This window comes from Lathamus discolor, chromosome 2 (genome assembly GCF_037157495.1).
Source record: "Lathamus discolor isolate bLatDis1 chromosome 2, bLatDis1.hap1, whole genome shotgun sequence".
Taxonomy (NCBI): domain Eukaryota; kingdom Metazoa; phylum Chordata; class Aves; order Psittaciformes; family Psittacidae; genus Lathamus; species Lathamus discolor.
This window is the reverse complement of record NC_088885.1, coordinates 100,424,275-100,437,403: the sequence shown is the minus strand read 5'-3', so window position 1 is coordinate 100,437,403 and position 13,129 is coordinate 100,424,275. Positions and strand designations below refer to the sequence as shown.

Here is a 13,129-nt window from a genome sequence, read left to right as displayed (position 1 = left end):
ACCCACTAGTGAATCCCCTGACTAAATCAAACCTTCTGCAAAAACCTGACTGAAAGAGCTAAATGAGGAGGACTTCAAAATTATGAAATCTATGACAATTCTGGACAGCTACTGGCTACACACCAGTAAGGACTGCCTGAACTAAAAAGCCTGTGCAGCTGCATGTGAATACAAGCAAACATATGCAAATAATAATAACAAAAAAAATATAATAGCTACATTTGAAAACACTGTATTTATTTTTCACTTCCTGACTCCCATTAAACTGAACAGAGCTTGTACAGCTAGAATTCCATACAACACATTGTACCGTAAGCTGTGCAGTGTATTTTCAGCAGAGTAATTGCCAGTAGGTATATGCATCAGTGCTCTGGCATGAGTGAAACTAAATTAGAAAAGACTCATAACTCAGGAAAATTCAGCTGCTACAAGATTAAGAGTAGCACTTATGCTTCCCTGTTCCTTACTTGTCATTGGCCAGATGATAAAAGTGCCTATTCACACAACCAACAGCCAACAGGGACGCAGCATCCAAATAGGAAAATATCTTTATCAGCATTTCTGATGGCATGCTGGAAAACAACAGAAAGAGAAATACCATTAGGCTTGCCTGCAAATCCCAGAAATTACAATGGCAAAGAATTTTAATTCTAAACCAGAGCAAAACAAAGGATGGAAACTATCAGCTTGTAAGTAACAAATCAAAACTCACCAGAAGAGATAATTTGCAGAGTTTGGGTTCTGATTTGTATCTCTAGTGCAAGACATTTTTTTAAAAGCATTTACCATAACGTATTCAAGTGGCACAGCACAATTACATGAAAAGTTATAGGTTTGCATTTTCATTAAACTTTGTTAACTTTAACCCATTTTGACATGAAACTACCTCATTCAACTTCAGTTTCTTGCTGCTTGTAACATGATTTTAACACACAGTCCACAACCACTAGCATTTGCCAGAACTGCCTATACTCAGTCTCCTCCTCACTGTGGCGTCAGGGACATAAATGTCCTTGTCAAACAGTGAGATTGTGCTTGACCTCACAAAAACCTTCAAACCATACGTGCTCAAGGGTCCCATACAGTTTTCATTTATGTCAACAGAAAGATGCGAAACACAAAATAAGAGCTGAGTGGCATTTCCCGAACATTAATGTTTCTGTGCCTGTGTAGGCTGGCACCTGTGTTTCAGGCAGCCTTAAGTACAAACACAACATAATCTGGAGCTGAGCCACCATGATTTTTGTATTAAAAGATAGAAACCTCATACCCTTAGAGTAGTATCTGGTAACTGCACAGAGTTTTTAAAAAGATGCATTTTATATTCTTAAGTTTTGGAGCCTGACAGTATGGTAACATCAAAATCACCTACTGAAAATGCAAGGTGCTGCGAAAGTAAACACTACAGCTGTGTCTCTTGTCCATTTACCACTGTCATTTACAACACTTGTCGATTTATAATACTCTATCCAGAAGCACACAGCTTTCAAGTACAGAATAAATGCCAATACACCAAGGTTTGTATCAAAACTCAGAATCCTAGCTGCACTAACACAGAGATGATTGTGCCAAAACTTGCACAGTTATGTCAAATAACTTAAACACTGAAAGCCCAAAGCAGTTACTGCATTTATTCCAGAGAGAATTTAGAAATGATCCCTTCAAAATCTGTAGATTAGCTAAACCAGTATACTTGATCCAGAATTCTCAACAGTGGTTTTTACAACAATATTATTTTTTGTTTGAACAAGATGAGAAATTATTTTCTTTTCTTTCACACCAAATTAACAGTGTCAGGGACTGAACTGCCCATCTAATGGAAAACAGAGACATGGCTGCACAGGAAGTTACAAAATCTATATTAAAAAATTAATCTTTCCTGTAACATACTCTCAGATGTCTTCTGTAGAAACCTAACTAATTTTAAAAAAGGAAACAACACATGACTACAGGAAAGTGCCCTTTCACTGTCAAACAGGAAGGGAAACATCTATCTTGCAGCAAATACGGAGCAGCCACTCTATTCCTCCCCCTCATCATCCCACTCCACCAGCCTAAGCCCCTCTATACAAAGCCACAATCATCAAGAGAAACACTGAAGTTTAATTCCAAACTGGCCTTCTATTGAAATAATGCAATAACAATTTTTATTCTCAAGGAACAACACAGGCCATGATTTGCAAAGGAGCTGCTGAAGTCTTAAATACATACTTCATATGAACTTAGAGAAGAGGTAAGGAAGAACATGCCAGATAACATCAGAAGGTCAATACAGGATCAACAAAGAAGGCCAGGAAAGTAAATCTTTTATTTTCAACTCAAAATATCTGATATGGAACTCTCCATATAGTAACTTTAAGCAGTCAAAAGATAACATATAGTCTGCAAGGGGAGTTCCACTCTTGCTCCTAATGAAGACATACTCACCTCTCAATACCCAAATTAGACTTCGGTTTTACAGAAGGTGTCAAATACAGACTTTTAATTGCAGCATGTACAGCTCTAGAATCTCTCTGAGGCCTGGCAGCAGAGCTTCTTGACCTATTTCTGAAAAGCAAAAGCTTTTAGGAATCACAGCATCACAAAAAGAAGAAATATGCATATTGTGCACACCTAGACTCCACATCTCAAATGAGACAGGATTCAGGGAATACATTATATGAATTCCCTGAGTACTTGTGAACTCATTATCAGTTCAGAAATTTGAACAATTATCACCAAGTTAAAATACCTGACATCACGAAGACACCAGATTTAAACTCATAGGTGTCTCTCCCATGATTAATCTCTTACAGTAGTCAGAAGGGAACAGTGTTGCACCACCAAATCAATCTGAATTCAGTAGAAATCCGTTAACATTAGACAGCTGCACAACTGTGGCCACCATAATCATGCTCCAAAAGTACTCCAGAGATGCTTTTGAGCCATCCAAATTTGTTAAGCTATTCAAAGATATTAAACAAAACAAAAAAACTTTCTCAAAAACTGACAAGGCTCAAACAGAATTCCTTGGACTACATAACTATACTTGTGTACAGACTACAGAACTCTATTTGAAACAAAATTATAATCTTATTTCAGACTTTCCCCTGCTGAAGTACTCACAAATCTGCACAGTAAGCGCTAGTTTAACAGGCAAAATGGGTTATCAATGTTCTTATTGCTCATTAACAAGCAACAATTTTGACAAAAATTACTTTGTAATTTTAACACAAATAAATTCTTAAAATCCAACTGGCCACACATTTTTTCCAAGTTTCCTGATAGTAAGAATTTTGGAAGCTGTAATTGCAAACACTATCACTCAACCACACAAAAATATTCATATGGGAGTTTCAAACTTAATCAAATCCTTAACAAATCATACCCACTGATGCCATCAAGCAGACAGAGCTCCCTATACACTCTGTTAGCGATGGTTTGTATTGCCAAGTGACTTTCCAACACCTGGTCAGTTCAACTCCGGGTTTCCAAGCAACCAATTAATTTTTGGGAATGAAATTACAATCTAATTTTGAAGTACATGGGTACCACGCACATTCAATGCACACTGTTCTTGAACTGAGATTGGTTTGTGCTCAAAGAAAAATAAAAATTAGAAAAAAAAGAACAACTCTGCCCTACATTGTCAACTGTGCTAGGGAAAATAAATAGATAAATAAATTAAAAAATCCTTGAAGTTCTACTGGAAACTGTTATAAGCATGACACAAAATTATGCACATTTCAACTTGGCTGAAATGACAGACTAACTTCACTGATAGGCTGACAAAATTAACAACTACTGTATGTCAAATATACCCTGAAGGTCAAGCAAATGTTTTACTCATATTATTATCAAGAAGTACACTTAATCGATAAGGCTATAACAAACTGCGTTTTTCAAAAGCCCACCAAAGGGACTCAGGGATGTAAGTCATGTTCAACAGCAGAACTACCACTTCTGGATCTTTCTGGGCAGCATGTCCCAGCCTATTCCCCTATCTATGCTGAAAGCACATATACTTAGTTTGGGGAAATTCTAGAGTGACATACCTACACAGATGCCAAGTACAAAAGTAATTTTAGATCAGGTGCTGGATCCAGGTTTTTACAACACACTTCACCTGGTACAAGCATAACTTGCATTGTCTCTATTCAGTCCTTCTTGCTCTCTTTTTAACCACTCCTTGCATCCCCCTCTGCTTCACCCCAGGAAGGAACTTCTGAAGTAAGAGAAATGCTGCCTACGGATGCCCTGAGAACTTCAATATAGTAGTATCTACCCCTTTTCTAAGCTTTGATTCAAAAACATTACTGAATTTTTGCATCTTCCAAACCAAAAATATTAAGGTATGCAGAAACAACAGCAAATCCTAAACTATTTTTTTAAGAATTGTGTCTGCTAAGACTTGAAATTAGTATCAACAAAAACACTTTCATGCTGTATCGACAAACCCTGCCTGCCCAAGTTAAAAATCAGTGTTACTCCCCCTCTTTTAGAGACTTCTAGTAACAAACAAGATGCTCCTGCTTAGAGGCCAAACAATCTCGGCTGCCATTTCATTAGCTTTTAATTTGTGGGACTCAGTTTTGTACTAGTACTTACACTTCCACACCCTGTAGTGCTTGCAAATTACCACTGGGGTTTTTGCTAGCCAGGGAACAAAACTATATCAAAGAAGGCATACAAAGCTTTTAGTGACAAACCCTGACCCCTTGTAGAGGTTAAATGCATACCTGGGGATAACAGAAATTACAGCAATGTTTTGACATCTTGTTTCTTTTTCTCTACTAACAATTCCAAAGTATTTTAGAAAGTTGGGTATTAGGCATGTCATTTACAGGTTAATCAAATGGGGGGAATGAAAATGCTACGATACTCAAGGTGGTACGAATGAATTAGCAGAAGAACCTGCTTTCTCAACTTTGCCTCTAAAATTTAAACTTTTGGAAGCTGAACTTTTACTGTAAGAATTAAGCTAATTACACCTTCCACAATGAAATCCTCCCATGTACTACAAAGGCCTAACTACCCTCAACATACATACATTAGCCACAAAGCTACCTAGTACTTTGTAGAAGGTCTAGTGCTCATCACCTTCGAAGCTCACCTAGTCCAATCCCCCACAATGAGCAGGCACATCTTCAACTAGATTAGGTTGCCCAGAACCACATTCAGCCTAGCCTTGAACGTCCCCAGGGTTGGTGCATCCACCACCTCTCTGGGCAGCATGTTCCAGTATTTTATCACCCTCACTGTAAAGAATTCCTTCCTCCCATACAGCCCGAGTCTTCCCTCTTAGTTTAAAGCCATTATCCCTCATTCTGTCACAACAGTCCCTGCCAATCACCTCTCCCCTTCTTTCTTATAGGCCCCTTTTGAGAACTGAAAGGCCACATACTACTACTTCTAAGCTCAAGCACATGCTAAATTTAAGCCCCACTACCCAGACAGAAAACAGGGCAATAAACCTCATGTACACGTGGAATGCTCATGCTTCCTAACACACGGTGTCACCTCCACAAAGACACCCTCTCCACAGGGCCAGGGAGAGGAGAGCACTATAGCCATAAAAGACCAGGCCTGAGTTATGGTGACTTCAGGGCTTCACGGCCATGAGACGAGTGGATCGGGGCTCCCTGACCAGCAACAGGAGTGCAACATCAAACCACTCCCTAAGGGCACCGTGCCAAAACACGAGCCGACAGCCCCTGGGCAGCAGAGCGCTGTAACCCCAATCGACGCCGCCTGGCAGCCTTTCCCCAGGCCGGGCAGGGAGACCGTTACCTAGGCCTGACGGCAGAAGGACCAGCAGGGCTGAAAGGCGGCGACCGCAGCCCGACCCCTGCGGCACCGGGAAAAGCCGCCAGGCCGGCTGCCGGCGCCGCGCTGCACTCACGCGGGGGCCTCCCACAGCCCGCCGCCATGGCCGGCTCCGCCTGACGCCAGGGGCCTCACTCCCGGCGGGCGGGACGGGTGGGCGCTGCCACCCTGCTACGTGCCGCCGTGGGGCGCGCCCGGGCGCGCCGCCGCGGGGGAGGCGCCGCAGTGGCGCGGCGCTGTTGGTGCCCGCAAGGCGCGGGGGGCTCTGTGTCCTGCAAGTTTACTTGCAGCGGGACAGGAGGGGCGAGGCTGCTTCCGAGAGCTGCCAGCAGGGGGGAGCGGGCTCCCAATGCGCCATCGGCGCATATCCGCGGCGAGACAGCGGTCGGGCTTGGCTGCGCCGGCCGCCCTTGGGCACACGGGGAGCGCTGACACACCCGGGAACCGGACTGACCCCCGCCATGACCCCCCGTCAAGGCGTCCTCCGCTCCCCTTCCCCCAGTGAGCCGCTGCGCCGGCGCCGGGAAGTGGAAACGTCACCTGCATTGCTGTTAGGCACCTAGGAGTGCAAGATCAAAAAGCATATATATATATATATAATTTACATGTATTAAAAAGCCTAAAAAGGGTGACCAGGACCCCGGTCGTACGACGCGGGGGGCACACCCCCCTCCGCTTTAGCAGCAGTGTCTCCGCCCCTGGTGGCGGCGGCGCTCGGCATGGCGGTCGCTGTAGTGATGTCGCCGGGAGCTGCTGCTAGCGGCGGGCGCAAGAGGGAGCCCGTTTTAACTGCCGCTCCTCAGGCCTGCCGCTGCCGTCCTCCCCGCCGCCCCCGGGAATATTTCCGCTGGGGGAGCGGCGAGCGGCGGCTGCCGCCCGGTAAAGGCTCATGGGGATTCCTGACCGAGAACGCGGGCTGGGGAGCCGCGCTCTGGGCGGGGAGCTGCCCTGACTTCCCCGAGGCACCCCCGTGGGGAACGGTGGTTTGTGGCGGAAGCTCCCTGTTTAGCTCGGCCGTGCTTCCCTGAGGGCGGCTGGGAGAGGAGCCCCGGCATGCTGCCCGCCTCCTTTGCGCGGGCCTGGCAGCGCGGCGAGCGGGGGCGAGCCGCCCTGGGGAGGCGGCTGCTCGCTCCCCATGGCTGGGCCCTGCTGCAGACGGGGCCCGAGCAGTGCCTCCGCCTGTGCCTGAGGTGGCGGCACCAAGTCCATTGCAGGGAGCCTGCCCTGCTGCTCCGGGCCGCCCGGAGGAGTATCGGGACGCAAGCCGGGGGGCTGAGAGCTGAGAAACCTAGCGATAATAGCAAACACGTGGCCGTGCAAAGGGCTGAGAAAGGAGAAACTTTGCTGTCGGCTGCTCAGAGAGGTAAGACGGGCTGTAGTCACTTGTGAGTGGGAGCACGGTGTGCTGGCACGGAGGAAAGTGCTGCTGCCGCTGAGATCTTATAGCCCCAAAACTCATGAATTTAAAATACCAAGCCCTTTCTTTCCACGTCCTTTTGTTTGCAGCAGTTGATCCGTTTCAGTTTATGTATTGCACAAGCAAAACAGAAATAGTGGCTTCTTCCAAACAACTTTATGATTTAGTGGTTAAGTCACATCAGGGATAAGATTTCCAACGAGGAAAGGCTGAGAGAGTTGGGAGTTGGGGTTCCACCTGGAGAAGGCTCCAGGTAGACCTTATTGTGGGTTTTCAGTACTTAAAAGGGGCCTATAAAAAAAATTGGGAAAGACCTTTTAGCAGGGCCTGTTGCAATAAGATGGGGGTAATGGGTTTAAACTAAAAGAGGGGAGATTCTGGCTGAGTGTAAGGAAAAGGCTCTTTACAATGAGGGTGGTAAAACACTGACACAGGTTGCCCAGAGAGGGGGTGGATGCACCATCCTTGAAGGCATTCAAGGCCAGACTAGATGTGGCTCTGGGCAACAGATGATGGCCCTGCTTATTGCTGGGAGTTGGACTAGATGATCTCTGAAGGTCACTTCCAACCCAAACTATGCTGTGATTCCATGTAGTCACCTCTCATTTTCCTTTTCAAAAGGCAAACCTAGTGCACGCAGCCTACCTTGAAGCTGTTGAAACAAATTTATTTCTAGAAAATAGTTAAACCTCTGCATGTGATGCTAGTTTATAGGATGGCTGTCACTTTGGTTGCTCTCACTTCAGTGGAAAGTGGTTTCTGCATAATTAACCTCAAAAATTCTAAGTGCTTTGAAAAGGTTTCAGAAAAACACCCTCAACTGGTTAGAAGACTACAGGAGAAACTGTTAATAAGTTTTCCCCAGTAACTGGTACTTCACTGAAAGGCACAACTTTATCACCTAAGCAAATCAGTCATTTCTTTCCAGGTTCTCAGAATTATTTTGTAACAGAGAATCTCATATGTTTTAAGGTGGGATTTTTGCGTGTATGCTGACACTTTAGATCAAAACTAATAGATAAAATTAATCAGATAAACTGCAGTTAATGATCTCAAGTAAAATACATATTTTGGTTTCATATCCTTCCTTTTCATTCTTCACTTAATAATTCATAAAATCAGTTATTTTCAGTCAGTGTGTGCCATTTATAAGCTTATGCTTTTTCAATTTTTTCGTTGCATGAGGATTGCAATGATTGTGGGTTTACATAGTAGCATGAATACTGCAGTGCTAAATACCTCATTACTTCTTAAAAAATACTGTCTGTCATGTACACAAAAAGTAGCAGTAAGTATGCTGGGTCTTGGAAACATCTAGGAAAACAGAAAATAATAAGGCTTCTTACAGAAGTATAAGCATGCTGTGTACAAGATGAGAGATGTTCCATGGTCTCTTTCTTCTAGTGATGAGGCATTATGAAGCTGTTAGTGCATTTCTTCTTGTGCCAAAATGATATTTGAGCTGCAGACAAATAGAAGAGCATTTATAGAAGACAACTGTGCAAATCTTATTGTACAAGATTGTAACTCCTGCTTGTTTTCTGTCTATTTCAGTGAAAGAGGCTGGAAGAGACTTTACCTATTTTATTGTGGTGCTTGTTGGAGTTGGTGTTACAGGTTATTTCTAAAAATTATGTTCTTTATTAGAAGATGCTTTTCATTAATTCCATCTGGTTTGATTAGTTTTCATTCCATTTGCTGTTGTTTCTGTTACAGGTGGTTTGTTTTATGTGATTTTTAAAGAGCTGTTCTCTTCTTCTAGTCCAAGTAAGATCTATGGAGATGCCTTGGAGAAATGCAGATCTCACCCTGAGGTTTGTTTTTGGACCTTAGTCACAAGTTTATGTTTCTCAGTAGTTACTGTCTAACTTTGAGTCAGAAGTTTGCACAAGGAATCTCACAAGTGTCTCTTGTGACACTTCACTCAGGTTAAGTCATACTGTGAAGCACTGCATAAGTATCCAGGAATTTAAACTCTTCATGAGAAACACAGATAGCATTCCTGTGGCTAACAGAAAAAGAGAACAGTCATTTTATCACACAAGGTAGCTAGATGTAAACAAAAGTCACTCTTAACACTGGATTCTAAAACCCACTGCTTCAGGCAAACCAAGAAATGCACAGAATAGCTTTCAAACAAGATTTGCCACAGATGCCACTGAGGATAGCCTAGAAAAGAAGTAACAGGTTGTCACTAGAATAAAAATGGAGACTGGCTGGAAACAAGTTTGTAGAATTAAAACTTCTCTGCAGTGTTTACACAGTAAAAATCAACCTCTCTTTTTAACCAGCGCCATTAAAACTAGGTTAATTTGGTCTGGCTTTACAGATCTGGGCAAAAAAATTGAATTTCTTAATGTTTTTAAGATAATGTGAAGGGGAATTCATTTGCATTTTAAACTTTGAAACATACTGTCTTGGAGGAGACATGAGCAAATATTTCGTGCTTTTTTTTTTTCCATTTTACACAAAATGTCAGTAAAGTATAAAATACACATTAAGAAGACAGATTAAAATGTCATGATCGCAGAGAACAGTACAAATGGAAGATAGTGGGATTTTAGACATCTAATATGTGATTGTCAAGAAAAGCACTGAAATGCAGAGGAATTTTCCTTACACTGTTCTCCGTCATAAACTCTTCTACCCTTGACACATCAGACTCAGAAGGGGCATTTTGTTGAAAGTGAAATGCATTCATAGCATTTCTGGAATATCTGTTTCAGTGTGATACCTTCTGACAACTAAAGCCTCTTTTCTCTTGTAGATAATCGGTGTTTTTGGTGAATCCATTAAAGGTTATGGGGAGGCAACAAGAAGAGGAAGAAGACAGCTTGTCAGGTGCCCTTTGGTGTTTGCCCCATACAGGCACAGCAAGACATTTTAGGTCTCATAATAGAAAGCTAGATCTAGATTAATGAACTGCATGTGACATACACTGTTACTTTCGAGTGAAAACGAAAGCAGTATTTTGCAGTACATCTTGTGGAACACATACTGCTAAGTGCAGCATACATACAATACAAAATGCCAATTCTGAGTGGCTCAAAACAAGCAATGGTCAGAACAGTAAACATAGAGCTGGACTCTCCCAAAAATAGGAAGAGTCTGAAGGGAGCAGTACAGAGGCCTACACATGCATCTGGAGAGCAGGGTTCTGACTGAAGTTTACAGTCCGAAACCCTCAAATAGAGTGAAATCGTTGTTTGAAAAGTTGTTCCTGAAGAGTTTTTCTCCTTTTGAAGCCGTAGTTTTTATCAGGCCAGAAGGAGCAGGAGGTACTAAATTTCAGACTTTCAAGAATACAGCTTGCTCTCTTTAAAGCTGGGCTGGGCCTGATTGTACAGGTTGTAATCACTGCAGTGATTATATTGTCCCAAGCTGATCTGCAGTATTGGCTGCCCATTTCTTATACTGATTTTTGGTACTTGAGGCCGCATCTATACTGTGTATTTAACAAAACATCTCTCACCTAAACCTTTCAGCAGTGTATTTATTATTCTTTTGAGGGAAGTAACAGAAGTAATTCTTAGAAAATGTGAATCCTCCCTGCCCTGTAACGCAATAGGGGCTTTGTCTTTATTGGGTCCTTTGACTTGAATTTACCTGAGGAGGTTTCGTATGGGATGGGACACATAAGCCCAGATGCATAACTTGAACCATGAAATTGAGAAACTTTTTTTTTTTTTCCCCAGAGGAAAGTGATATTTACTGGTGGAAGTTTTATCTTTTCACCAGACTGTGAAAAAGTGTTTAAAGTGGAGCAGCTAATGAAAAGGATATGCACTAAATGTTTTAAGCACCTGTCTGTAAAAGAAACTGTGTGAATAAGTAAATGCACTATAAGCTTTCCTAGTATTTAATTTCCATCAGTTTGAAAGTTTAGTATTTAAAGTAAATTTTTGAGCTGAGGACTTTGTTTGTGTCTGCAGTATAAGGATGTCTCAAAAAGGGCAGATTTCTGTGTATGTTTATGAATACCTTGAATATGAATTTACTGCAGTAAGGTTCTCTGTTCATCTTTGCTGTCTGTAAACCATAGTGTCACTTTAAACATATTGGAAGTTTAATTCACAGTGTGTATCTGAGCATGACTGATGAAAATAAGACCTTGATAGTATGCAGCAGTTAGTAATTTCAGTAGGAAGCATAAGCTGGCACCAGAACTCTAGTTTGACCATTAGTTTTTGGAAGTGATTACCTTGAAAGTAACATGACCTTTATCTGATATTGAGCATAACCTAACTCCAGTCTAAGTATCAGCATTTAGACTGGAGATTTGATACCAGTGCTAATACTAGTGTTTAGTAGAACAAAATTATTGCCAAAATACATCAAGTATATAGTGAAGTGTTTGTTTTGATGTGATTTAACCAACCTGATAATTTATAATTAAGGTAACAAAACATTGTTTGCATGCTTTGGCTTGGTTACTTCATTTTAAGTGCCTAAAAGACCCAAAACCCCGGCAGTCTTGGTGATGTGGGTGTTCCTTTCTTCATGTCAGGCTCTGAATCTGAGGGTTCTTTAGAATAAATGCAAGGAAATTCCAGAATTTTCAGCCACTGGATTGCTGTTGAGTTTCAAGGGGAGGGCTGGGGTGAGGACATATAAGCACTTAGTCTGTTAATCCTCAACTGCATAGTAAATTCTTCTAACTCCACTAGTCGTTATGCTCACAGTAGAGCTTCGTAAGAGGAGTAGAGAGAATGAACCCATGGTAGCATAAGGATTGCATCGGAATACACTTTCTTACAAAATAGTTAAGCAGCTCCTCTAAAGAAGTTGTTTAAATTTTAAGTTTTGCATATAACATGTATCCTTGCTGGGTGGCTTGGGTTTTTGTTTTGCTGTTTTAGTCACATTGAATACATAAAGGATGGACTGAAACATATGCGTTTGAAGTTCTATATTGAGGGCTCTGAATCGGGGAAGCGGGGAACAGTCCATGTGGAAGTCAAAGAGGTATGTACAATTGCTTGATACAGCTGACAAGCTTAATCTTCAGTTTGAAACTACCAAAGAGAAAAAAAAACAAACAAAAAACCAGCCTGAAATTGTTTTTCTTACAGAATCCTGAGAGAGGAAGATTTGAGGTCCGCTACATATTTGTGGACGTTGACACCTATCCTAGAAGAACCATTATTGTAGAAGACAACAGATAGCCGATGATCAAACTTACTGTCTCACCTGATAGAGTACTGGATGATACTGGTGTCACCAGACTGCATGAGTTGTTGGGTATTCTCGGTTGTATCTTGCAGCTTTGGGGTTCTCTTACAAGGAAGCAGCCTCTCAGGGCCTCCATTGAGGTCTTTCATAAAAACAGGTACAGGATTTGAAGTGAAGCCAATGAAATAATAGTAGAGCCATCATTTATGGCAAATACTTTTGACATAGGAAAATAATGGTTCGTAATAAGCAGTTTAATGCTGGATAATACTTCTGCACACCCAAAAACTGAGTATACCAAGATGTTAGATTTGGATGTGTTTTTTTGTGGTTTTTTTTAATTCATTTGCTTGTATTTTCCACTAGCACTGCAATAAAGTATAGGCAAAACCTCACTGTTTTCCTTCTGGATGCCTTTATAGAGGGTAAAATGATACATAGGAGATCTAGCCCAAAGGAACATGAGGATAGGAACTGTGTAGAAACACACCTGTGACAAATGACTGAAGATAAAGACTTCATTATCAGTGTCTTCTAAATAACAGAACAACACTGCTCATTGTAACGTTTGCTATGCTGCTCTGTGGAGTTGTAGCCAGTCAGCACTGTTCACAGTATTTCCATCAACTAATGTAAATATTCTGGAAATCAGATGCATGTAGGTTTACACAAAGACAAAAGTTCAACTCATGACAAATTTTTCACCTGTGTTTCTTCCTTAGTGCAGCATGGCAG

The 13,129-nt window shown here is 42.0% G+C and overlaps 2 protein-coding genes across 6 annotated transcripts in view; one reads left to right on the top strand and one right to left on the bottom strand.

Moving 5' to 3' along the window:
• The window catches only part of FBXO15 (F-box protein 15), a 28,508-nt gene extending 22,581 nt beyond the window's left edge, over positions 1-5,927 (bottom strand). For 3 of the 5 annotated variants that reach the window (XM_065667894.1, XM_065667895.1, XM_065667897.1), the window contains exons 1-3: positions 5,770-5,927; positions 2,428-2,547; positions 468-572 (exon numbers count right to left, since the gene is read on the bottom strand). In XM_065667894.1, coding sequence (XP_065523966.1) covers positions 468-572; positions 2,428-2,547; positions 5,770-5,909 — 365 coding nt within the window. In that variant the 5' untranslated portion in view covers positions 5,910-5,927. Of the gene's footprint in view, positions 1-467; positions 573-2,427; positions 2,548-5,453; positions 5,470-5,769 lie in introns of those variants that run through there. The other 2 variants (XM_065667896.1, XM_065667898.1) reach the window with 2 other exon arrangements.
• A 626-nt stretch (positions 5,928-6,553) lies between these two features.
• Positions 6,554-12,789, top strand: TIMM21 (translocase of inner mitochondrial membrane 21). Its single transcript, XM_065667893.1, has 6 exons — positions 6,554-7,168; positions 8,777-8,839; positions 8,939-9,036; positions 9,990-10,063; positions 12,082-12,187; positions 12,295-12,789. Exons 1-6 carry the CDS (start codon positions 6,859-6,861, stop codon positions 12,385-12,387), a joined length of 744 nt encoding a protein of 247 aa, XP_065523965.1. The 5' UTR covers positions 6,554-6,858; the 3' UTR covers positions 12,388-12,789.
• Positions 12,790-13,129: the final 340 nt, after the last annotated feature.